Genomic DNA, 27815 nt, shown 5'->3' with positions numbered 1-27815 from the left:
GCCCTTGTATTGCTTCCCATTCATGTAACATACTTGAATCTTGTTATCAAAACAATAAAAAAAAAAACCTTATTATTCAACCTCTGTTAAACCATAAAATTAAGGGTGCATCTAGTAAAATAGTGGGTAAATAAAAAGAATATAAAGCTGTATGACACCATCATTAAGCACAAAGTTTATGAAGTCTGTTTTGAAAATAAGTTACACAGTTCAGGCAATTATAGTTATAAAAAGAAAACTTTTTATTGACAAGAACACCTGTTCTGTCAGTATTTATTACTACCAATTGTCATGTCAACTATCATCTACTTATCAAACATTAGAATACACAAACAAGTACCACTGTTCTTCAGGAAAGAGTTTACCATTGAAGGAATGAGCTTCTGACGGGCTAAATATAAACTTTGCAGAGGATTCTGCTTTATATGAATGGTTTAAGTAGCTTACGGCTTACTAGTGGACAGGGTCAGCATTCAGTAACCTGGTCGACAAATACCTAAAATGAATACAGCATGGTCTACACATATATTTTATTGTACAAATTCATATAAGTTCTATATTTCATGCTTGAAAAAAAAAAAAACGGCACTCACGATAATGTAGTCACTTATGCCTGGGTGCAGTCCTCGATGAAGATGAATGTTATGGGAATGATAGAGATTGCACTCGCAGGTCTTAGAAAAAATAAATGTATTTTTATTTGTGGACAATTGCTAGCGATTTTTTTAAGACCTGCGAGTGTGATCTCTATCATTCCCATATATATATATATATATATATATATATATATATATATATATATATATATATTTATTAGGGATGCACCGAATCAATCTGCCCGGCCGAACCAAATCCGAGCCCTAATTTGCATATGCAATAGGGACGGAGAGGGAAATCACATGACTTTTTGTCACGAAACAAGGAAGTAAAACATGTTTTCCCCTTCTCACAACTAATTTGCATATGCAAATTAGGGTTCAGATTGGTATTCAACTGAATCCTTCGTGAAGGATTCAGGGGTTCAGCCGAATCCAAAATAGTGGATTCAGTATATCCCTAATATATATATATATATATATATATATATATTTTTTTTATTTATTTTTTTTTTCTTCAACATGAGCACAATAAACAGGACTTTTATTGAAAAGGCAGTTCAGCTATTCTTTTAATTTAAAAAATCCACTTTTTCCTTTATTATAAATCATTAATGGATGTTTTTAATTCGACTAACTTGCTCAATAATCAAGATGGCTTTTTACTGGAGTTCAGTATAAACAAATCCCATCTTCCAATCAGCTGCAACTTAGGTTGTTCCCCTTACAAACACTTTTTTTTCAGTTGAGTTGTTTTCAGATTGTTCATCAGACATCAGGAAAAATGTTCCTGCCTCTGGTGTTTCAGTCTGGCAGCTCATTAATTCAATTGCATTCTGAACTGCTACAATAGATTTCTCAGCAATATCTTTGGAGTATTTGCAACTATTGTATCAATTCTAACAGCTGCCTTTATTAAAATTCAAGGATTCTGCTCAACAGGGCTAAAGATTAGAAATGTATCAACTTAAAACAGTTTACAGAGTTGGCGACCCCCCAAGAGTTGTTTTAGAAATATGACATACGAACGTGAACAATGAAACTTTACACTTCAGTATTAAAAAAACTTTCATAAATAGAAAATGGGAAGCAAGTGAATAAAGTCTTCATTTCTGGTTAACTGACAATTGAACTGAACAATGTGTTGGAAGGCAAACAACCCGTTTAACAGTAATAAGCACAACAAAAGTTAAAAAAAAATAAAAAATCTATCTTAAAGGGATACTGTCATGGGAAATTTTTTTTTTCCAAAATGCATCAGTTAATAGTGCTGCTCCAGCAGAATTTTGCACTGAAATCCATTTCTCAAAAGAGCATACAGATTTTTTAATATTCCATTTTGAAATCTGACATGGTGCTAGACATATTGTCAATTTCCCAGCTGCCCCAAGTCATGTGACTTGTGCTCTGATAAACTTCAGTCACTCTTTACAGCTGTACTACAAATTGGAGTGATATCACCCCCTCCCTCCCCCCCCACCAGCCAAACAAAAGAATAATGGGAACGTAACCAGAGAAGCAGCTTCCTAAGACAAGATAACAGCTGCCTGGTAAATCTACTCAATAGTAAAAACCCATGTCTCACTGCAACACATTCAGTTACGTTGAGAAGGAAAAACAGCAGCCTGCCAGAAAGCATTTCTCTCCTAAAGTGCAGGCACAAGTCACATGACAAGGGGCAGCTGGGAAATTGACAAAATGTCTAACCCCATGTCAGATTTCAAAATTGAATATAAAAAAAATCTGTTTGCTCTTTTGAGAAATGGATTTCAGTGCAGAAGTCTGCTGGAGTAGCACTATTAACTGATGCGTTTTGAAAAAAATATGTTTTCCGATGACAGGATCCCTTTAACTATCTTGATTAGTGATGGGCAAATCTCTCCCGAAAAATTTGCGTAAAATTAGTGAAATTCGGAGGTGGTCATGAAAAATCTGTGAAATTCGGACGTTTTCACGAAAATGTCGTGAAATTCGGACGTTTTCACAAAAATGTCGTGAAATTCTGAAGTTTTCACGAAAATTTTGTGAAATTCTGACGGTTTCACGCAAAAATCGAGCAATTTGAACCTTATCACGAAAAAATTGAGCATTTCGAAAAAAACTTGAAAATCGGAAATTGCCGCAGATGAATTTTCACCAGCGAATTTTTGCGAGAGATTCGTGAATAGCAAATTTTTGTGAGAGATTCACAAATTTATTCGCCACCGGCGAAACAAGGGAATTCACCGCAAATTAGTGCCTGGCGAATTTATTCACCCATCACTAATCTTGATCATACACAGTTCTCTAAGGACGTGTACGCACTCTAAACCACAATAAAGCATTTAAACCTACCTGAATGAGTCTGGGAGCTCATGGCAGGCCACAACAATTCCACTAGCAATCAAAACCAGAGTACTCCAAACCAAGGCTGACCCAACACAAATGCAGGAAAGAAAATTCTCAGGAATAAGAAAATCCGGAAAGGCCAACATGAAGCCACAGAGAGGGACTTTCCAAGGTAAACACCTGTAGTAGGAAAAAGAAGAGTTTACTTAACTAAAATACCTAAAATGTATTTGATGTATTTGACAAATGAATATTTGATTTTGACCATTACAATTACCAGTAACTGCATGTGACGTTAAACTTGATATAGCTAAAGTACAATAGACAAAAAGCAAAATGATCACTGCTGAACAAATTACAGTACAAGTAGGGAAAATATGCATTGTGAATTTCTTTTTATGACCGTTGGATGTTTGCTGTTACCATTAGATTACAATGGAAACTGAACAAAAGTGCTATTAATGTATGGATTCCAAATAACGTTTTTTATAATTTAAAAAAAAGACATAGATGCAGTGTTTATTTGACACACTTCAAGCAATGTTTAATGGTTCCCCCCACACCAGATAAGATGGCTCATTTTCAAGTAAGGGGATTCTGTACATCAAGGTTAAAAAATCATTGCCATGGCCTTTATCACAAATGTGTCTTTTTGCATCAATTGCATTTTTTTTTTTTGGTCAGGTTTAAAAAAAAAAACAAAAAAAACAGTTTGCCAACTATAATCTGGCAAGATTATGTTTTGAAGAATTAAGACATCTATATACAATATATCTATCTACAAAGCAAAGTTTATATAGTCTAAATACTTTGCTTAAAGCAAAACCTATTAAAACTGTGGATATAACAGAAATCCAACAATAATGCATTTTCCTTTGCAGGAGATAAAGACAGGTGTGTTCTTAGTAATTCCATATAATGGATTTACAATTATTAACGACTTTGGCCCTGTAAAATAATAAAATGATAACATGCTCCAGAGTGGACTTATCAACATTTTAGGATACCAGAAATAAGAGTGGTTAACTATACTTTAACAAGGGTCCACTAAAAACAATCATGATGCATCCAGAACCCAAGATGGTGGTTTTAACGGAAAGAAATGCAGAAATAACTAATGCAGAGATATTAACCAACAAAAACTGTATAGAAACCATGAGGATCTTTTTCATATTTATAAGCAGAGGGCGCCAACACTAGCTAATTTACACATTTGTGGCATTTACAGGTTTCATAACTCCATAAAGGAGACACTTTAGAAGCTTTACACACAACAGCTGCCTTAAACCAAGCAGCAAAAGCACAAGATAATTCACATTTAAAACCACAGATCACAAATATTTAATGCTGTATACTATTGATGCTTAAATCCAAAAATCAGTCAATTTTACTGCATCCTAAGCCACTTGCCACAAAGAACAAGTATGGCCATGCTATACACGTATAATAAACTTGCACAGCCTTCCGATTATATGAAAGCCACTTGCGACCAATTTACCAGCATTAGGTCTCTTTACAGTCAGTTACACCTGGAGCATATAAAAGATTGTATGAAAGAAAAAAAAAAGATGATATCAATAGACTGTAAAATAATGTCACAGGGAAAAAAACGATTTGTACAGACAACTCTTGCTGTGTTGCTCTGATGGCTGTGTTTAACAGGGAGCTTAGGCAATGTCACAAGCTCATTACAGCTCTTTCACAAGTGCTGGGTGATCTGTAAGCCAGCCCAACTCTGCCCACTCACAAGAGAAATGTGTACAGAGTCTGTACAGAAACTTCACACAGTGCCAAATAATTATTATGAAGGTTTAAATTGCAGCCTGTCTGGAGGAAAAAACTGGATTGAAGAAAATACTTTTCAGTCACCCTGGCAACCATTTTGAAGTGTTGTACGATGCTCGGCGTGAATTCATCCCTTGCTGAACATGAGCATCCTACTGCAGAAAGTCAACAGCAGAAAGATAAGAAGGCTGGTCCAGTTCTAGATGACAAAATTTAACACCCACACAGTGTACTTAGCAACGGTTCATATGTCCTACTGCAGTTCTGTATCAACCCCTTTGAATTACTACCTGTTGTCAAGATGCCTGGCAACCTATATAGCAAGACAAAAAAAGATCCTTAAGCATGCTACAGCTCACCTTTACAGTAAAGTACATATGGTTAAATTCAAAGCCTACAGAGTAAATCTCAAACATATATCTTAGATGTGCTAGTATTTCCTATCACAATCTAGTTATTTTTATCACATATTCTGCAGTGCTGTACAATAAATGGGTGTATACAGTGAACACAAATATTTGGGACAATATATGAGCCAATATATTGGCTCAATATATTGACACTATCTGGCACTCGGATCGCTTCAGTTTTCCGAAGTAGCCCGAAGTTTCCTCTTGAGGCAACTTCGGATGACTTCAGAAAACGAAGAAATCTGAGTGCCATCCCGCCGGCTATTTACAGTCTAGCCGGCGGGAAGGCATTTAGGGGAGATTATTTGTCCAAAGAAGAGGCAATTTGTCGCTGGGCGACTAATCTCTCCCAGTAGCCTTGTCTGCCACCACCCTTAAAGGAACAGTTCAGTGTGAAAATAAAACCGGTGTAAATAGACAGGCTGTGCAAAATAAAAAATGTTTCTAATATAGTTAGTTAGCCAAAAATGTAATATATAAAGTGAACAGATGTCTAATAAACCAGCCAGAATCCAACTTCCTGCTTTTCAGCTCTATAACTCTGAGTTAGTCAGCGACTTGAAGGGGGGCCACATGGTACATTTCTGTTCAGTGAGTTTGTAATTGATCCTCAGCATTCAGCTCAGATTCAAAAGCAACAGAAATGACCCATGTGGCCCCCCCTCAAGTCTCTGATTGGTTACTGCCTGGTAGCCAGGGTAACCAGTCTGTGTAAACCAAGAGAGCTGAAAAGCAGGAAGTAGTATTCAGACTGACATGTTATACATCAAATCACTCTAGCCTTTATACATTACATTTTTGGCTAACTAACTATATTAGAAACATTTTTTATTTTGCACAGCCTATCTATTTACCCAGTTTTTATTTTTACACTGAACAATTCCTTTAAATGTAGCAAACCCAGGCAATATCATGAAAACTCCAAAGAAGGCACAGAATTCTGTGCAGGGGACGGCTGTGAAGATGGAGGACGCTCACCCTGCTCAAACCTGCTCCTGGACGCTGACTTTTTTTTTTACAGAACAGGAGAACAGATCAGGCTAATGATTAGTCACTGAGGTGCCTATCAAACTGCCCCCCATCCCAAGTGCGTCAAGCTTTCCTTGTCATTCAATACCATTCCTGATATCAGCAAGCAAAATCCAATGCAGAGTTAAAAAGGGGGTTATTGGGGTATTTTATGGACTACAGAAATATACAGTTATTTTACACACATCTCAGAGCTGGTTTAACCATTAAAGTCAACAGGGCTGAAGGGCAATTCTGTGTTCTGTATTCAAATAATGTAAACAATTTGAGAAAAAGGCCACTTTAATGAATTAACAGGGCTTAATTGATTTTAGCCTAATTTTATTTATCCAATAAATCATATTAAAGTTTTTCACGTCTGTTTAAAGGAAAACTATACCCCCAAAATGAACACTTAAGCAACAGATAGTTCATATCATATTAAGTGGCATATTAAAGAATCTTACCAAACTGGAATATATATTTAAGTAAATATTGCCCTTTTGCATCTCTTGCCTTGAGCCACCATTTCGTGATGGTCTGTGTGCTGCCTCAGAGATCACCTGACCAGAAATACTACAACTCTAACTGTAACAGGAAGAAGTGTGGAAGCAAAAGATAGAACTCTGTCTATTAATTGGCTCATGTGACCTAACATGTATGGTTTGTTGGTATGTTTGTGAGTACAGTGAATCCTACGATACCAGGGGGTGGCCCTTATTTTTTAAAATGGCAATTTTCTATTTATGATTACCCAATGGCACATACTACTAGAAAAGTATATTATTATGAAAATGGTTTATTTACATGAAGCAGGATTTTACATATGAGCTGTTTTATGCTATATCTTTTTATAGAGACCTACATTGTTTGGGGGGTATAGTTGTCCTTTAAATATGATCTTGTACATAAGGTTGAATTAACATGCACCTGAAAGGGCCCTTACATGTAGCTGTTTTATCAGTGCAAAATTAATGGCATATTAAGTCAATGGCTTTTAAAATAAAATGCATGCAAAGGAATTGCAAGCTGACAATGCACCTTAATCCCTCATGTAAAATGATCCTTGCACATATTTATAAATAACAGTACACTAGATCAAAACTGATTTTTATAGCATTATTTTACACCAACGAAATGGGCCAAAGTTACAATAAAAAACAGTTAAAGAGAGGCAACATCTCAAGTTTCCAAACAAAGTTGGCAGATACCAGTTACATTATTCTGGCTTATCAACCATGGCCCAAATGGCCAAATATTCCTTTTAGATTGCCCAAATGGCCAAATATTAATCAATTCGATTAATTGTAAATGTGCCACCTTTGCCTTGACAGGTAAGCAAACAATGCCAACATTTCCAGGGGGATTTTCCAAGTAGTCCAGTTATTGTTCCCATGTATATCAGCTGCAATCTAAAAGTAGCAATGCATTCAGGCAAGTTTAAAGGGGTTGTTCCAAACACTTTTTTCAGTTCAATTATTTTCAGATTGTTCACCAGAAAAAAGACTTTTTTCAATTGCTATTTGCCAGGTCTAACAAGAGTGGACTTATCAATATTTTAGGCCAAGGATACCAGAAATAGAAGAGGTTTACTATACTTTAACAAGGGTCCACTGAAAACAAACAATCATGATGCATCCAGAACCCAAGATGGCGGTTTTAACGGAAAGAAATGCAGAAATAACTAATGCAGAGATATTAACCAACAAAAACTGTATAGAAACCATGAGGATCTTTTTCATATTTATAAGCAGAGGGCCCCAACACTAGCTAATTTACACATTTGTGGCATTTACAGGTTTCATAACTCCATAAAGGAGATACTTTAGAAGCTTTACACACAACAGCTGCCTTAAACCAAGCAGCAAAAGCACAAGATAATTCACATTTAAAACCACAGATCACAAATATTTAATGCTGTATACTATTGATGCTTAAACCCAAAAATCAGTCAATTTTACTGCATCCTAAGCCACTTGCCACGAAGAGCAAGTATGGTCATGCTATACACGTATAATAAACTTGCACAGCCTTCCGATTATAAAAAAATGGTGTTCCAAACACTTTTTTCAGTTCAATTGTTTTCAGATTGTTCACCAGAAATAAAGACTTTTTTCAATTGCTTTGCATTTTTCACTGTTTTTTCAAAATCTAAGTTTAAATTTGAATGTCCCTGTCTCTGGCGTTTGAGTCAGGCAGCTCAGTAATTCAGGCACAGACTCTAAACGGTTACAATTTTGCAACATTTAGTCGATACATTTTTCAGCAGCATCTCTGGAATATTAGCACCTATTATATCAATTCTAACAGCTATCATTGATGGAACCCAGATATTAGCTCAGTAGAGCCAAAGATAAGAAACGTATCAACTAAATTTATCAATTTAGAACAGTTTAGAGAGTCGGCGACCCCCCTCCCTCAAAGCTACTTTAGAAGGTGAAAAATGAAACTTTTCACTTCAATATTAGAAAAACAGTAACACATTTAAAATAGAAAGTAATTGGAAAAATTCTTTATTTATGGAAGGTGAACAACCCATTTAATAATAATTTTATGCTTTAAAAAGTCACCATAAAAATGCAGATAAATGCTCAATCTTTACATAAAAATAGAACAAAAAAAACTACAATAAATGGCAATTTGATTCCTACCACCAATAGCATGGCCAAAATGTCAGATTTCCCAAGACAGCTATTATATAAACATTATATATGTATGGGAAACTAACAACATTGTTTTGGAAATATAAAAACCAAATCTGTTTAATCTTTTAAAAAACAGATTTCAGTGCAGATTTCTGCTGGAGAAGCACTATTAACAGATGTGTTGTGAAAAAAAATAAACATGTTTTCCTATGACAGAATCCCTTTAAGATATAATGCAGGAAGAAGGAAACAATTGCAAACTATGAAAATCTAGGAAGGAAAAAATATGTGCTGCCTTTAAGAATCCAAGTTTTTTTTTTTTACCTCCTTCATGGTTTTGATAGTAAGAATTGTCTGTTCAAAATGGAATTTTGCTTATCTTATAGGTGTTTTAAAGTACAAGAAGGTGTGCCATACAGTTGTTCGTTAATATCTTGTTAAAATCGAGCGGATCTTTCCCCGATATGACCACCAACGGCGGGGCAATATTGGGCTAATACGAATGTTCTGCCCTAGGGCTGATCGATTGGATTACAACACAGAGAATGGGTGCCGACGGGTCGTAGGACTGAATCAACTAGCAATTATTTTCCCTAAGTTGCCCACAATATATTGGTGAAAATACTTTCAGACAGGGAAATTCCAGAACAGCAGAATAAATACAACCGTTTCCTAATGAATGCCACACGAGTGAAAAAAATTTAGAAGTATAACTACATTATGCACAGATATAAATACTGAAAAATTACTGTTTAAATCTCAGTAAATATAATGGAAGCCGCATCCAGAAACCCCATAGGAACACAAGTCAATTCCTCAATTTATAGCATCCCAAAGGATTTCTAATGCAAAACAGAAGTTCTGTAGAAAGCAAATAGCACAGTGTAATGTTTCTAGACATGTATAAGCGTTTCCATACCTCAACAGAGCTTTAAATCCATAACCGCATAAAATGATTAGCTTGACTTTGCTTAAAACACGGTTACACATATGCTCTACACAGTTGTAAACGAACAAGTGTATGGCTAAAAGCTAATAACACATTTACCCCTCGAGCACCCTACTGGCTCTATTTGCATACATATCATTTAAGCTAGCCTGCTTTCGGACGCTACCTTAGGGCAAAAGCACACACTAAGTACAGGTATGGGACCTGTTATCCAGAATGCTAGGGATGTTGTTCACTGCACATTCATTCAATGTAACTCATCATATGCCTTTTCTTTAGGTCAAACAGACATCTAAGTATAGGGGATGGAAACAGTACAACTGCAGTTTTTGGGTTCTGTTTGAAAGCAATGTATTTTTTTATTGAAGTAGAAAAGAATGCACCATTCAAAGTACATTCCTAATAATTTTTCAGGTGTATAATACAATGGCAAGTACTCAACATATGCCCCTTCAAATTCAGTATACCCCTTTAAATTCAGAGACAAAGAGTTTATTTAGCTAGTTTTGAATTGGCTACCACCTGCCCATGTGTCTGCCTTGTATCTAATGTAACTGAAGATGAGGTGTGACTCTTCTTACTTGCTCACCCACCAATGCAACCTGGTTGAATCTGGTGTCAAGGTTGAAGTAGATGCAATCTGCAGTTTGGACAGATCACCTGCAATTCAATCTCAAATCTGAATCCTACTGAGGAGTATGACAGAATCAAACAAACTCTGAGGGTGCATCTACAGACATCTGCCCTAAAAACCTATTAGTCTGTAGGTACCTTGTGCTTCAAGGAACTGTTTGCTAATCAAGATTGCAATGCAAGGAATACTTAGAATACTAGTTTCATTGCTGTCAAAAGATTTTCCAGCAATATCATTTTCTTAGGATTTTAGCAGTGTTTTTCTACATATATATACTTTTATTTTTTTTAATATAAAAAAAATTATATATACAAACACACACATTTTTAAATTAAAAAATTAGAGGAGGATTCATGCAGTAATTGGAAATTTAGTTAAAACTTGGGAGGTTTATAAGACATGTAAATCAGAACTGCTAAGATTCTAAAGAAATTCACTAAAAGTATAGCAAATATTGAAAAACCTGTTTCACAAATATTATTTCAGATAGTTGTTTTAATAGTAAACAATTTGTTAGTTTCCCCAACCCACAGTCTGAACCCAACACAGTCATGATGCAGGTCGCCGACAGCTTTCCCTTTAAGAAAATAATAAAAGATTTGTGAAACTTAATGACTAAGCACCCACTACAGTTTGGTTTCATTTTATACCGATGGCAATACCGATAAAATATTTCTCCATGTGAACATGGAGTCTGTGTTGATGCTCGACTATCCTTTATAACAGGGATCAGGAACCTTGGCTCTCCAGCTGTTAAGGAACTACAAGTCCCACAATGCATTTGCCTTTAGACTCCTTCAAAAGGCTCCATTATTGCATTGTGGGACTTGTAGTTCCTTAACAGCTGGAGAGCCAAGGTTCCTGATCCCTGCTTTATAACAACACAATAAGAGCTGGAGAGAGTTGTCTATAAGTGGCTACTCTCCACCAGTAGAGGGTTAGCTGTATTTAGGTAAACAAGAGATTTGATTTTTGTAGTTTTAAAGACAAAATGTAAATATTGAAAATGGCAATTTTTTTGTCTGGGTTAACGAAACATATGGATATTATATATGTGATGATAACAGAATTATAACATAATACTAGAATACCTACGTGTACACTAATGGTGGCCACTGTGAGGAAAAACAAATTCTACAGCACCTTGGACAGCAGACCTTACTAGAGCATTCAATGTCTGGAAATATATGCTGAAGAATAGATATGGTATAGAAATATATGGATGAAAGGACTGTTAGTCATCTAATTATCTATGCCAGAATCCATATTATTTTGCAGAGTAAGAATCAGTTGTACAGGTATGGGACCTGTTATCCAGAATACTTAGGACCTGGGGTTTTCTAGATAAGGTTTCCTTTGGTAATTTGGATCACCATACTTTAAGTTTACTAAAAGTGAATTAAACAATAAATAATGTCAATAGGACTGTTTGGCATTCAATAAGGATTAATTATACAGTATGTTAGTCTGGTTCAAGTACAAGGTAATGTTTTATTATTACAGAGGAAAAGATAACTCCAATTTTGAATTATTTGATTAAAATGGAGTCTAAGGGAGATGGCCTTTCCATATGTCACAGCTTTCTGTATAATGGGTTTCTGGATAATGGATCCTAGATGATTTTAAAAAAAATTCCCCCAAATTCCTGGACAAATAGGGTTCAGCACTGTTAATTCTGACCCATATGTGCTTTTGTGAAAACTTTCAGTATAGCACAGTAAATTTTATAATGGCGTAAAAACCTGAACAGTCCCCAGATATTATACAATTATGTTATATAAATAATAATGTTGTAGAGGTCCTTTCAGTACACACAATTATCTAATTATTACATAATCCAGTGTACTCAGGAGTACAATAGAAATCTACTTTTTAAGTACACTCTTTTTGCCAAAAGCAATCATTACAAAACGAAAAGCATACAAGTAAGATAACTCCAGGACAATTGGCTAATTAGAAAATATCTTAATTTAGCAAGGATCCAAAAAGGACATACAATCTAATGATTGCTTCTAATTATGATTAAATGGGTGGTTCACCTTTAAGTTAACTTACAGTATGTTATAGAATGGCTAATTCTAAACAACTTTTCAATTGGCCTTTTTTCATTTTTCATAGTTTATTAACTATTTGCCTTCTTCTTCTTCTTCTGACTCTTTCCAACTTAGAAATGGGGGGTCACCGACACCATCTAAAAAAATGCTCTGTGAAGCTACAAATGTATTTTTATTGCTACTTTTTATTATTCATCTTTCCATCTAGACCAGTCAGTCCCTTATACAAATCAATGCATGCAGATTGCTGAAACTGCAAACTGGAATGCTGATGAATGAAAAGCTAAAAACCACAAAAAATAAATTAAAACCAGTTGCAAATTGTCTCAGAATAGCATTCTCTCTAAAAGTATTAAAAGTTTATTTAAAGGTGAACAACCCCTTAAATGACATGAGTGTCCACAAACACTTTAGATTCAGTAGTAAGGATGTGGGATATTTGTTTTTATACACAAATAAAGAAGCATTTTTAACTGCTTGCTCCCTGTCAATATTGTCCACCCAGCATGCCTGAGAGAAGCTTTTAGTATGCTGCTAATCATTGAGGCAGCTGGTTAGAAATGTAAACTGTGCGCAGAGATTAGCTGGAAATTGCCATGGAATAATTTATAGGTGCCCCATGTCATACAATTATTATTTTTTATAATTGAGACAGTGACATTTGAGGAGGTTAAAGTTGAATACATGAACATCATAATACAAAAATAAAGTAAATATATCGTACTATAAACTAAAGGAATGGGGAAATTAGAAATATTTGTATCAATCAAGCTTCTAAAAATGACTCTCCAAGGCAATGTAAAGAAGAGAAGTAAGACAGGTGGAGAAGAGAAAACTCCTAAGTGAGAGAAGAAACCAAACCCCCTGCATAGCACAAAGGAATCACTAAACAGACGTACATAAAATGAATTGAATTAGTAAAGTAACTTTGTGCTGAAGATGAAGACTTGAAAAGTCAGGGGGTGAAATTTGATGGCAGTGCAAACAAGAGACATCAATACTTGCCAGGGTGAGCTCATCCAATGCCAATGCCAGTCTTTAAAGAAGTTTCAGTGAAGCACATCATCATTGTAGCAACCTCCCACGGTCACACAAATACCGAGCTATCCAACAGGTCAATTTAGTTTAGCACTGTGCTTTTTTTATATGCCTATGCTTTCAAAAATAAAAGTTCAATAAACCCTATTTACTAAAAGATAAAAGTAAATATATTTTTTTAATACTGCAAATGCACAATTGTCACACTGGAGTCTCTATATGCAAAATACTTTGGTAAACCATTACATACTGTGCATCATGCTGCTCAAAAGATCTCTTTTCATATTTAGGAAAATCTTTGTACCTAATGATGACATGTGGGAGATAAGATACTGTAAGGTTAGTTTTAAGCAACAGTTTCAGTATCTTAGTCTGGAGCATAAAGATACTTACCCATGTTTTATGTAATTTTATTGCTAGCAGCTTTTAATATACATAAAAAGTAGCCAGCATGCAGGTTTTGTTTGCACTAGCATCAGTCATGAAACAACATGAACAAGGTATATTTTTGCACACATAGTTGGGCAATTCTATGAATATCAAACTGTACCGAAAACTTCTGGCATTCATATTTATTATGTTTTGACTTTTTTCCTAAGATCATGCGGCAGATAAAATGCTGTAAAGTAAGCATGATCAGAAATTGTAGAAACATAAATTGTAGAAAAGATTTACAGAAAGTAATAGTATTTGAATTCATCAGAATGTCTATTTTCCAAAAAAAATATATTTACAGATGCCAGCTTACTGTTAGGCACCTTGTTGGCCTTACAGTGTAATTTATGCTCATCTCTGAAATGGTGTTTTGAAAATTCTGCATTGTGTTAAGGAAGACTTTGATCTATAAACATCAGGAAGTTGCATAAAACTATACATTTTGCATTGGACATTTTGTTTTGTTGTAACATCTTATAATAAAATGTGTTTGAGATATTTTTCGTTATGAGGGAAAAGTGCCAGTTTTGATTTTTTAGTAAATTAGAAAAATATATTGTAACAAAAGAACAATTATGCAAAATTCAGCAAGATTAAGAAAACTACACTTAAATAAAAATAATCATAGTTTTCCTAAAATTCCTTTAAAGAGGTTGTTCACCTTTAAGATAACTTTTAGTATGATGTAGAGATTGATATTCTGAGACAATTTTATTAGTGAAGATGTGAATTATTTAGCTTTTTATTCAGCAGCTCATCAATTTGCATCTTAAGCAATCTGGTAACTAGGGTCCAAATTACCATAGCAACCATGCATTGATTTGAATAAGAGACTGGAATATGAATAGGAGAGGGCCTGAATAGAAGGATCAGTAATAAAACAATAACAATACATTTGTAGCCTTACATTTGTTTTTTTTTAGAAGAGTCAGCGACGCCCATTTGAAAGCTGCAAAGAGTCAGAAGAAAAAGGCAAATATATAAAAAAAAAAAATAAAAAAAAATGAAAACCAATTGAAAAGTTGCTTAGAATTGGCCGAAAAGTTACCTTAAAGGTGAACCTCCCCTTTAAGGAAATACCTCCAAAGACCACAAAATGTTCAAAAACAGTAAACTGGTACTCAAAGGGTTAACCATCCAAGAATGAGTGCTAGCTGTGATCTACCGCAGGAAAACCACAGCAATCAATACACCTTGAAGCACTGGAATAGCTTTTTTTTTTTTTTTTTGCTGTCACACTGGTAGGCCATGGGCCCGTTCTATTAGCCTGGCTGCTAGAACCCTTGCTTAGTGCTTCTTGCAATAAATGATTAACGATTACTTTCTAATAAGTGAAGTATATTCTGACAGGCTTTTGTCTCCCACAAATCAGAGAGCAGTTTGGGCAAGTCACTTATCAGACGGGAATAGCAAAGCAATCAGTAGATGTGATTATGAAAGGTGCAGTTAGACTGTCAGCACAAGAATGGTTTGCAGTCTTGTTCTACTAGTTGCAGCAATTGAACTTGCGCCCATGTGCACTTGCTTGGCTTGAACATTTGTTTTGTAATTTCCCAGCTACTGGGGGTGGGCCCCAGGCCAGCAGGCCAATTTAAGTAGAGTGGAGGGGCAAGCCACGGGAGGAGCCATTTGCAGATCACACAGGAAAACAGCAGCCAGAATATACAGTCAGTTAGACATGGCACAGACCCCAATTTGCTGCACGACCCCAGTCAGGCTTATTTCTCAAAACAGGCCCATTGCAATCTTTCAACTGGCTGCCCAGGCCAACCCTGGCCCTTCCACATGTACATTTGGCCAATAGTAATTATAGAATGGATTCCAGAATTCATTTAGGCTGCTGGAATGCTTTGCACGATTTACAATTTCTTTCTACAGAGACACAGTGGGCATAAGCAAATGCCATTTTATCAGCCAATGAGGAAAATGCCAGATGTGATAGTAACCTAGGCAGCAGTCCAGTCCTGCTATATGGCTGAGATTGTAGCTATCTTTATACCAGAGCTGTCACAACAGCACAGATCCTATCTGATACCCATTGTAAACAGCAGGCATGTCCTATTTTATTCCTGAGATTCAACCTACATTAGAACCCCCATGGAACAGAAAAAATGAGGGAAACTTAAAGGGATACTGTCATGGGAAAAAACATTTTTTTCAGAATGAATCGGTTAATAGTGCTGCTCCAGCAGAATTCTACACTGAAATCCATTTCTCAAAAGAGCAAACAGATTTTTTTATATTCAATTTTGAAATTTGACATGGGGCTAGACATATTGTCAATTTCCCAGCTGCCCCAAGTCATGTGACTTGTGCTCTGATAAACTTCAATCACTCTTTACTGCTGTAGTGCAAGTTGGAGTGATATCACCCCCCTCCTTTTTCCCCCCCCAGCAGCCAAACAAAAGAACAATGGGAAAGGTAACCAGATAACAGCTCCCTAACACAAGATAACAGCTGCCTGGTAGATCTAAGAACAACACTCAATAGTAAAAACCCATGCCCCACTGAGACACAATCAGTTACATTGAGAAGGAAAAACATCAGCCTGCCAGAAAGCATTTCTCTCCTAAAGTGCAGGCACAAGTCACATGACCAGGGGCAGCTGGGAAATTGACAAAATGTCTAGCCCCATGTCAGATTTCAAATTTGAATATAAAAAAAAAATGTGTTTGATCTTTTGAGAATTGGATTTCAGTGCAGAATTCTGCTGGAGTAGCACTATTAACTGATGCGTTTTGAAAAAAACATGTTTTCTGATGACAGGATCCCTTTAAAATCACACTTTTGCAACCAATAGATTTTGGAAGATTACATCCACAAATCTCATTTAAAGGGGTAGTTCACCTTTGATTAACTTTTGATATGTCATAGAATGACCAATTCTAGGCAGCTTTACAATTGGTCTTCATTATTAAAGGGGTTGTTCACCTTTCAATTAATTGTTAGTATAATGTAGACAGTGATATTCTGAGACAATTTGTAATTGGTTTTCATTATTTATTATTTGTGGTCTTTGAGCTGTTTAGCTTTTTATTTAATCTGGTTGCTATGGTCTAAATGACCTTATCAACTACGCATTTTTTTTTATTATTTATAGTTTTGAGTTATTTATCTTTTTATTCAACAGCTCTCCAGTTTATAGTTTCAGTAATCTGGTTGCTAGATCCAAATGCCCTAGCAACCGTGCATTGATTTGAATAAGTGAGACTGATTAGAATATGAATAGGAGAAGCCTGAAAAGAAAGATGAGTAATACAAAGTAGCAACTTTTGTAGACTTACAGAGCATGTTTTTGGGATGGGGTCAGTGACCCCCATTTGAAAGCTGTGGAAAGAGCATTAAGAAGGATGCAAATAATTTAAAACTATAAGAAATAAATAATGACAACCAATTTAAAAGTTGCTTATAATTTATTAGCCATTCTAGAATATACTAAATTTTAACTCAAAGGTGAACCACCCCTTTAGTTTTGTATCATCTTTAGATTACTGTATTTGCCTTCTTCTTTTGACTCTTTCCAATTTATAAATGGGCATAACTGACCCCATCTAAAAACAAATGCTCTATAAAGCTACAAATGTATTTCTATTGCTAATTTTTAATATTCATCTTTCTATTCAGGCCTCTCCTATTCATATTCCAATCAGTCTCACTTATTCAAATCAATGCACGGTTGCTAGGGCATTTGGATCTAGCAACCAGCTTACTGAAACTATAAACTGGACAGCTGTTGAATAAAAAGATAAATAACTCAAAAACTATAAATAATAAAAAAAAAATGAAAAACAACTGCAAATTGTCTCAGAATATCACTCTCTAAATCATACTAAAAGTTAACTCAAAGGCAAACAACCCCTTTAAAGGACAACAAGAGATTAAATCTCTGAAAATTATAAAATTGTAGGCACTTCCTAGTAAATAAAATTGCTACTTTTTTTCATCTGACTTCTATTCTCAGAGATCAATTGCATAGGCTTGGGCACATGCAAGGCAGAAGGCAGAGGGACTCAAGTTACTTGTTTGGGGCACTTTTTAAAACTCTAATGGGAAGTTCCAAGAAGGGTGATATTACAGGGCAATAATGGGCTGCTTGGATCTACTTAACACTAGCTCAAATTATACTAGTGGATTGCTATTTACCATTTATTCCCTCCTTATTTAAAGTGGTGGTTCACCTTTAGGTTAATTTGTAGTATGTTACAGAATCGCCATTTCTAAGCAACTTTTCAATTAGTCTTCAATATAAATAATAAAAAATTAAAAACAATTCCAAGTTGTCTCGGAATATCACTCTGTACATCATACTAAAAGTTAACTCAATGGTGAACAACCCCTTTAAGGTGATGTTGGCATTTTGTGGAAGTCATGGTGATGATCATCTATGCCACAGTAACTGTGGACAGAAAACACTGCACATGGGATATGTGCAGTAGATTTAAGGTATGAAGATTCCAATTAGCGAAAGATCCCATATCTAGATCCCAAGCATTCTGGATAACAGGTCACATATCTGTCATACTACTCCAAGTAAATGAATTACTTTACTTAGAACATTTACTTGAAGCTAACAGGGTTGAGTGATGCCTATGAGTGGTTTACAGTAAACAATCCATGCAATTCCAATGACCCCAACACATCCTTTTAAACCCAATAGCAATGGCCAGTTAGGGTTTTACTAGTCAAAACAACTGCACTTACATTAAAGCAAAGATATGCTCAAGACCTAAGACTTTTCCAGGTACATAATAAACAGCTCATCTTAGGGTAAGGGCACTCAGGCAGATTCAGGGAGATTAGTTGCCCCAGCAACAAATCTCCTCTTCTTCAGGGCGACAATCTCTCCGAACTGCATTCCACTATCTTCCCGCCAGCTAGAATGAAAAATCGCCAGCAGGATGGCACTCACTGGCGATTTTTCATTCTAGCCGGCGGGAAGGCAGTTTGAGGAGACTGTCGCCCCGAAGAAGAGATTTGTTGCCAGGGCGACTAATCTCCCCGAATCTGCCAGTGTGCCCTTACCCTAAAATCCTATCCCTTGCTGTCCTTTATGTAAGGGGTGTGTACCTAACTTAGATACTGAAAAGGATGCACAACAGTGGTTGAAAGATAAGTAAAAATGTTTAATCACTGGAGCATCAACTTGTAAGGCACTACTCAGTGATTATAACACCTTACCTCAGAGCCCGGGTCAGTTCTATTCTTTGTTGAAAAAAGAGCTGGCCCAGGGTACTATTCTAGTGAGTGCCACCTTCTTGTTTCCTGCCCTCACAATCTTTGCTGTGGCCCAGTGCTGTGCTGATGTGCTGTCAACAACAGTTACTTCACGTATTGACGTTTCTTAGAAAAGGTCCTATTAGACCATTTGAGATTAAGCTTTCCTTCCCATTTGAACAGGAAGTTGGTCAAAGAGGTATCTACTGTTCATAGCTGATTTCTATTGGAGTAGGAGGCAGCAAGCATACTCCGTAGACAACTCTTTGACCAACTTCCTATTCAAAGGAGAAGGAAGTGTCAGTACACTAAAGGGGGTAGAACATCATCATGCTATATAAGGAAGTGACCGATTTCAGCATACCTCCTCATGTCCTGTTTTTCACAGGACAGTCCCGATTAGGAAAGCTCAGCCCGCAGTCCCAGATTCTTACTGAAATGTCCAGAGTTTCTCTTTTCTCTCTGGCACTGACGCCAGAAACTTTGTATCAAGCCTTAAGAGGCTTTTTGGCAGAGAGCCCAGAATACTCAGCACTTGAACTTAGTTACATTTGTAACTAGTAAGATAATCAAAGATACAATTGAAACTATTTAAGATAAGCAGGTCTCCTGAAATGAGGCAATTTAACTTAATTAGCAAAACTGTAATAACACATCAGCCTAAAACATGACGCTAAAACCCCCTAGAAATGCGTTCAAACTTTCCATTACCTACCAAGTTTTGTAAAATGGACATGGTATTTAGGGGTGTGGACAGAAAATGGGAGTGGTCACATGATTTCACAGGCAACAGAGCACAGATTCTGTCAGGTGGTCATACACAGTCAAAGAGAATAGCCACTCCAGACTACCCCTTCGTGAAATTTCTTCCTCGTGCTCAGCCACCAGCTGTACATGTAGTAATTCAAAATGGATAAAATGAGTGCTACCTAAATCCATTTTTAATTACTTAAGGTGGGCATACACATGCAGATTTAAGCTACAAATTTGGGTCCTTTAGACCGATTCAGTAGCTTATCTATATGTATGGGGCCATCTGCAGGGCCTATTCGACTCAAATCTAGCTAAAAATCAGCTAGATGTTGATTGGGCAGGTTTGATTTGCCAGTCAGATCAAGGACTCCAATGGATCCTATTCGCGCTGATCTAACACATAGGGCCAAACGATCATATTAAGTCAGATATCACCCACTTTATATGGGCATATCTGAGGAAAAATCCGCTCTTGTGGCAATATTGCCAAACCATCAGAGCTTATAGTGTCCTTTAGAAAAAACATCAGTCTCAATGTAGGAAAACAAATGTAATTTCGGGAGCTGTTTAGAGACTTTAATATAAATGTTTACTAATTTTTTAGGTAGAAATGATCAATCATTTCTTATATCATTGCTACATTGCTTGTATTTGTATTAAAGCATTCATCTGCATTTAAGATTAAAACTGTAAACACGATTCATCATGAGGCAAACCTGTTTTTCAATGGTTTTCCTATTCCTATTCCTATACAGTTTACTATAAACAAAGCTTACCAATAAAAAACTAAAACATTAATACACTGAAGCAATAATTCTAATACATACTAAAACATGCAAAATAAAGGAAGCCATGTCACATGATAAAACAAAATGAACCCAATATGCTGCAGAGATGCACAATAACTTATAAAGAGACTTTTTAAAACAACAATTCATAAAAAATGTTACATGCACACGTTTATAGATATTCACCAGTGATCATAAACTGTAGTTGTCCAGCTATTGTTGAAAATACATTTCTGAGCATCCATGGTGATAAGAGATTTTGGTTAATGTAGTTCAATAATAGCTTAAAAGCAGCAGGCAATGAACAAACATTATTTGTATACATTGTTTACATTCCTGTGAGAATGTGAGCAAGAATATCAATGCCCAAAGGCAATACTCTTACAAATCGAAGTATATACATAAATAGCATATGCAGTGGGAGGTAAGAGAAACCAATATACTTTGTTCGGATCTGCTACTGCACCCCTTTCCAACACATATAGCATGTCCTCTGTTTTGCCTATATTTTGCTGTGGAAGGTTTAAAGGGGTTAACTTTTACTATATTATAGAATGTTCCATGCATGGCAAAATTTCAATTGGTCTTCACTTTTTATAGCTTTGTACTGAATTATTTGCTGTATTCTTCTGCTTTTTTCCAGCTTTCAAACTAGGGTCAGTGACCCATGCAGCCAGAAAACTATTGCTATGCGAGGCTACAATATTGTTAATTTTTATTTTGGCCCTCTCCTATTCATATTCCAATCTCTCATTCAAACCACTGCCTGGTTGCTAGGGTAAATTGGACTTAAGCTGTTGAAAGTCCAAAGTGGAGAGCCCTTATATCAGGAGCTTCAATGAGACACTCCCTCATGAATGCTACAGAGAGCATTTTCCCAGTGACACCAGCTTATCACAAGGGAAACATTAAATTGCCAATCTAAAATGCCGGCAGATGATAAAGCTGCATATGTAACGGTTCACACATGGCTTCGCAGAGCCTCCTTTTAACTTTTAAAATGACTTCCCAGGGGCCAAATTCACGCTCTAGCCAACAACTGCCCCTAATGTTGCTGAACTGTACCCTGCTTCTTGGGGTATATGCATTATCAGACAGATATAGAAGGTTTCCAAATGCAAGAAAGTTCTGCTACAACATGCCATCTAAGCAGTGACTAGGTGGGTATACATGCTTCAGCCAGAACATGCTACTGTTTTAACTGCTGCACTCAATAGGCCTGTCCTAAGTAGGCTTATTGCAGTAGGTTTATTGCATTCTATACCTATGCAAAGCAGGAATATCCCCCCTGTAGCCCTCGGCTATATCAGTGGGATGCTGGGGGGCTGCACTTCAGCAGCTGGGAGGATGCTGGGGACATCCCTGATGTTTATAGTTATATAATACACAAAAGCCATGAATATCTTTTAAATTATTATCCTTATAAAACAGTGAGTTCTGATGTCATCAGTTCTGATGTCATTTGTGTCACATGACTCACTGAAACTTGTGTATTATAATAAAGTACCCCCAGTTGCAAAATATGAGGATATTAGTAGTTACCTCGGAGTTCCATGACCTGTATAAAAACACATGGCATTTGGCCTCGTGCTTTTACATGGTCATGAAACTCCTCTGGAACTTATAATATCCTTATATTTTACAAGAGGGGTACTTTATTCACTATATAACATAGGGCAGTACAAAAGTCCCCACTGACAGAGGGGGCAAAGGCAATGGGCACTTTTCTCTGCCATAAGACAGCTCCATGTAGCATTACCCTCTTTACATTATAAAGTAACTTTCTCTGGCTTACTGATAAGAAGGGTGTGCTCTTGGGGGGGGGGGGGTAAACGTTAAAAATCCCACTTTAGAAAATGTTCCCCTCACCCCGGCGGCAATTATAAGTGGGACACCTAGTGCAGGTAAACAGACTCCTTCCACAGACACACACATCTGGTAGCTACTATAGCCGGCTATGCACACATGACAATTACCTGCGCCTCCTCACCGGGCAACTTGAGTATTCTGTTCCCCCCGATGACTGCAGGGTTGCTCCCTATCTCCCAGGCGTAGTTCTTTTCGTTATCCTGTTTATCTCTCAATCCCCACTGTGTACCCCAAGACTACAAGCAGCCGCCATCCCGCGCACCTCCTCACTCTGCGCCGAGCCGCGCTCTGTTTGCTAATTGGTCCAAGGCCACGCCAATCCAAGGTAAAGCCCTTTCACGTAGAATGAAAGCCATTCAGTCGTTGCGCAGTTTGGGAGAGACAATTTAGCGCTGATTGGACAGAAAGTACGTCAATCAGACGGAGACTGACGGCTTGCATCGCTACAATTGCTCTGCAGGCGCCGCCTTCTCTGCTTTGCCCAGCAAATTAATCATATGTGAAGGGGTAACTAGCTGCTGAAACATGATTATTGGCTATTTAAGCTGCCAGTTAGTAGAGGCTCCGCCGCGTGTGGCCCTTGGGGAGGTCTCCAGCTTTGAAGAGAGGTTTACGTCACGTGTTCCATAGCGTTTACATTTCAGCCAATAAAACGGCGAGTTATTTATAGACTCTGTCTCTCTTTTAATGTCTGTACCTTTTAACCATCGCCGTGGGCGGGTTTAAAGACACCAGTGCTGAGATGCAGCTGCAGGTTTTGGTTTGGGCTGTGTAACTTCCTTGCTTTTAATATAAATATATATATATCGAAAATGAGATGGTAATTTAGAGAAAATAACAACAACATATGCAATAGTTTAGCAATGATTTCCCTAGAGTCAATAGAATCTATCACACTGGTGTGCTTGTAATGTCTGGGGACACTGAATAAAGGTGGGAATTATGAATCCAACCCCCAAATGCATTATCTTTGGTCAGATTCAATGCACATTAATCTTGTGTTTAAATGAGAACGTGTAAATTGGCTTGAGATAATCACATATCTACATTTGCTGCCGCATAGGACTTGACTGACCATGATGCATGAAAGCTGCAGCACAGGCTGAGCTCCACGGATTGTAGCTGCAACTGTTCCCTAGGACGTAACATTTATGTTGTACCATAAATGTGTTATTTTCCACCGCCCCATTCAGGTGTTGAGATTCATGGGTCTAAAAATGCAAAAGGATATAATAAGTGGATGTCACAGGGACCTTGTCTGTTTGAGGGCATTAAGGGTAAGGGAAGGTCACTTAACCAATTTGTTACCAAGCCTATGGGCTGTTAGTAGGTCCAGACTGAGAATCAAAATAGGCCCTGGCATTTCAGGTACACAGAGGCCCAATCAGCCCACAGAGAGGACCAAACAGCCCCCACCAGCCCACTAAATACTGACTTTCTATGGCACCTTATAGCAGCCCCTCTGGCATTTGCCAGAACCCACAGATTGCCAGTCCGGACCTGGCTGTTAGGTTAGAGCTACTAAAAAATGCATGTTGCTGGATATACTGGAAGCATCATAAGTTTTTTCATATGATCTGGTATCTTTGTAAATGTAACAGTAACACCCAACAGGTTTACTGACAGCTGTGCTGGTTCAGGTTATATTTTGGGTGACTATTGCAGGTAAGGATTGGTGTGGGTCAGACTGAGGAACCTCCTCTGCTCCCAAATATTCCCTTTCTTGAAACCAGAGGCATTTACAGAGCAAGGAGATGCGGGTACAGACTGGGCGCAGGTCCTAAAAAGAGTGGGTTAGGGTTGGCTGTGGGTTGAGTTTTACTTGACATGCAAATCCTTAGCTAGTTAGTTAGAGATGCTCCTTTCATTGTTACAGCTTCTATGGGGACTAAACCCACGTCTGGCCCTGACCCACAAAACCATATCCCCTACCCAACCTTAACACACAAAATGTTGACATTGTAAGACAAAATCAAGTGCTAACATATGCAAAATGGAGAAAAAAATGTATGCTATTAGCAAGGTTTTTGTGCCCATACGTGCTCTTTAGCAGATGACTAGTGACTTCCAATGTGCCCACCCACCCTACTCTGATTAATTAAATGCATGAATGTCAGAAACCAGAAAAACCACTCTAGACTTGACAGTAATTCCAGTGTTGCCTTTGTGTGTTACATCCATAACTGAACTGCAACAGATTGGAAAGTAAATTGGACATTATTGACACAGGATGCTGAAAGTTACTTTATTAGCACACATCTGTAGTAATAAAATTGCAAGCTGCAACCTGAGAACAATTTGCCAAAACAAACACTTATTTGCTTCTATACACTGAATTCTGGGGGGGGGGGAATCACCCCTCCCTCCTCACCCCTCCCTTTTACTGGTTTAGTTTCACATCTCTGCACATTAATTCTTAAAGGGGACTTGCCACCTAGACATTAAAACTGTATAATAAAAGTCCTTTTCAAATTGAACATGAAACCCAAATTCTCTTATAAACTAAAAGTCTTAGCTGTCAATTATATATATATAAGCAGCCCTATTTTATGGAATGCAAACATAATATATCTTGTAATATATCTCTTATCAGCTATGCGATGTGTGCCTACAAGCCTACCATATCTGCATATCTGTCATGTCATCCCCTCGCTTGCCCCCTCTGCTTTTTGCACATGCGTAAAAGTCTATGCACATGTCTAGATCGAGTTGGAGAGGGGTAACCCCATTAGTGAATCAGCTTAATTCAATTGAGTAGTTTGCTGGTTGCATGAATTACTGCAGAGATGGAATGTTCTGTACTCAAATTAAACTACTTCCTTCCAGTCTGCTTAACCAGATAGGAATGTTATATAAAAGGACTAAATAATTTGGGCTGGATGCAGCCTCCACCTACATTTCATATGTACATAATACCTTTCTCACCCATAGTTCAACCAATGCTTCCTTTGTCCTTTAATAGTATCCCACACAAATTGCTTTGAAAGATGGGATGTTTGCCACCCTACGCCCACTCCCCTTCTGGCCTTCTTGTTCCTCCCAGTAATATCTTCAAATTAGAGGGTAAGAAGCAGCCAATCGTTATTAGCTACATAAGGTATTCTATCATGCTAAAAACTATTTATTATTATAAAAGGTTGTGCTTTGTGATATTGTAGTTAACTTTTTTATCATGACGAGCTTTGTCGATACTTATCTAAAATCTAAAAGTGGATATTTCTCTGCAAACTGCAACTACATTTTATTTTAAACTGAAATAGTTTTTTTCTTTTCAAAATAGTGCATGATATTTTCCTGCCTTGCATTTATAGTATTTTATGACATATTCAATCCAAGGGTAGAGAATGTAATACAATGTTATCAAAGACAAAACAAAAGCAAAATTACATATTACATTTATGGGAAACACAGAACAGGATTATATAGTTTATGGGTTAAAATGTAATAGCTAGACATGGAAACATAAACTCCTCTTAAAACTATATTGTATTCACATAATCTTCCTAACATCCTAGGCTGTTACCTAATTATAATGTTATTGGGCCCCACAAAAATATTTTCTGCACTCATCATATTCTGTTTTTCACAAATAAGCAAGGCCCCTCAGTGGGCTCCTTCATTTCAGGTCCTATAACTAGCCTTTTTGCTACACCCTTATGTCTAGCTGGAAATATTATTGTGGTAGGGAGAATGTAGCTGTGATACATGGCTGGTAAAGTAGACAAGCAGAAAAATGTTTCCATATTCCAATTGTTATAGATGTAACCAATATCATAAACATATTGGATGGTCAAATAAGGTAGATCATACAGGGACTTTTTCATATCAGTAAAGAGAAGATGGGGCAAAATATAATTTCTTAATCTCTGTTGAATTTGGATCCTCTATCATTGACCGACACCTTAGAAAGGTTATGGAACCTTTTTACACAATAAACCATACTCCTGGGAAATTATACTGTAGGTCTAAGGTTCACGTTTGCCTGGCAGAGCCAAGTACAGAGTATTCTCTAGGAGTGGGAAATTGTTCCTGTTTCCCTTGACAGTTGTAACGACTGTAGGTGAGACATCTGAGGATGGAATTTGGGTGTCAGTTTATTAAAGGGAGTGTTCACCTTCCCAACACTTTTTTTCAGTTCAGCTGTTTTCACATTGTTCATCAAAATAAATACTTTTTTAAATTGCTTTCCATCTTTTATAGTTTAACTAAATTGAAGTTTAAAATTGAATGTTCCAGTCTCAGTCTACCAACTCGGTAATCTAGGTGCAGATTCTGAACTGTTACAATTTGCTCCATTAGTTGATATATTTCTCAACAGCATTTGTGGAACATTAGCAACTATTGTATCAATTATAAGAGCTGCCTTTAAAGGGCACCTGTTGCCAAAAATATAATCCCCAACCAGAGTTATGGATTAATAGAGCCTGTACTCTGGTTGGGGGTAACAGTAGTTTCTTTTTTAAAATTGTTCCTCCCGCCAGTGCTAGGCCACCCACACCTGGAGGGAGCTCCTGGTGCGAGCAGCCATGTTGGGGCACACACATATGCATAATGAGCGAATGCTCAACTTGCTCATTATGCGCATGACATCATAACCAAGTTATGCGTATGTGCTCTGACCTCCCAATTTGCGTGTCCTAGCGCTGGCAGGGGACAATTTTTTAAAAAATGTTACTGTTACCCCCAACTGGTTGGGGATAATATTTTTTGACAAAAGGTGGCCTTTAATGAAATTTAGAGATTCTGCTCAGCAGGGCCAAAGAATGTAGCAACTAATGTTTACATTTACAACCATTATGGAATTGGCACTATTTATATCGAATAAGGATATTTTTTAGTACCTGAAGTTGAGTAGAATGTAGAGTATTTCCCCAGGCCAGGATTATCATTGCATTTAAAATTGAAATATAGTCACACTGCCTATAATCTTACATAGCCTATGCTTGGGCATCAGGTCCTCCTTTCTGACGTACACACAGAATTCAGGGATGAAGTAAAGTCTGCTTTGATGCCAGCTTCCACATAATCTACATCTACCTTCCTGTTTGCTATGATATCTTTGTTTTTCCTTAATGTTTGCACCCTGGGCAGCTACTGTTCCCTCTGCTGACTACCTCTAGTTTTATCCCTAACCTGTACAGATGGTGAAGAAGCATTGGGTCCAAGACACTTACACAGCCCCAACAAATCCTTGAAGTGGATAATGAAAAATACTTTTATAAATTATTTATAAGCTTTTACTTCATACTGTGGAGCTACAGAACTTTCAGTGTAAACTTGAGTGTGAATAGAACTGTGATATTTGGTGC

The 27815-nt window shown here is 37.0% G+C and overlaps 1 protein-coding gene across 3 annotated transcripts in view; it reads right to left on the bottom strand.

Moving 5' to 3' along the window:
* hdac4.L (histone deacetylase 4 L homeolog) overlaps positions 1–23004 on the bottom strand; it is a 100031-nt gene extending 77027 nt beyond the window's left edge. Inside the window, exons 1-2 of one of the 3 annotated variants that reach the window (XM_018236038.2) lie at positions 22614–23004; positions 2931–3104 (exon numbers count right to left, since the gene is read on the bottom strand). In XM_018236038.2, the coding sequence (XP_018091527.1) occupies positions 2931–2952 (22 nt within the window). In that variant the 5' untranslated portion in view covers positions 2953–3104; positions 22614–23004. The remainder of the gene's footprint in view (positions 1–2930; positions 3105–22613) is intronic. The other 2 variants (XM_018236039.2, XM_018236040.2) reach the window with 2 other exon arrangements.
* Between the last annotated feature and the right edge of the window lie 4811 nt (positions 23005–27815).

This window comes from Xenopus laevis, chromosome 9_10L, assembly GCF_017654675.1.
Source record: "Xenopus laevis strain J_2021 chromosome 9_10L, Xenopus_laevis_v10.1, whole genome shotgun sequence".
Lineage (NCBI taxonomy): Eukaryota > Metazoa > Chordata > Amphibia > Anura > Pipidae > Xenopus > Xenopus laevis.
The sequence above is the reverse complement of the archived record's forward strand: the minus strand, read 5'-3'. Positions and strand labels throughout refer to the sequence as shown.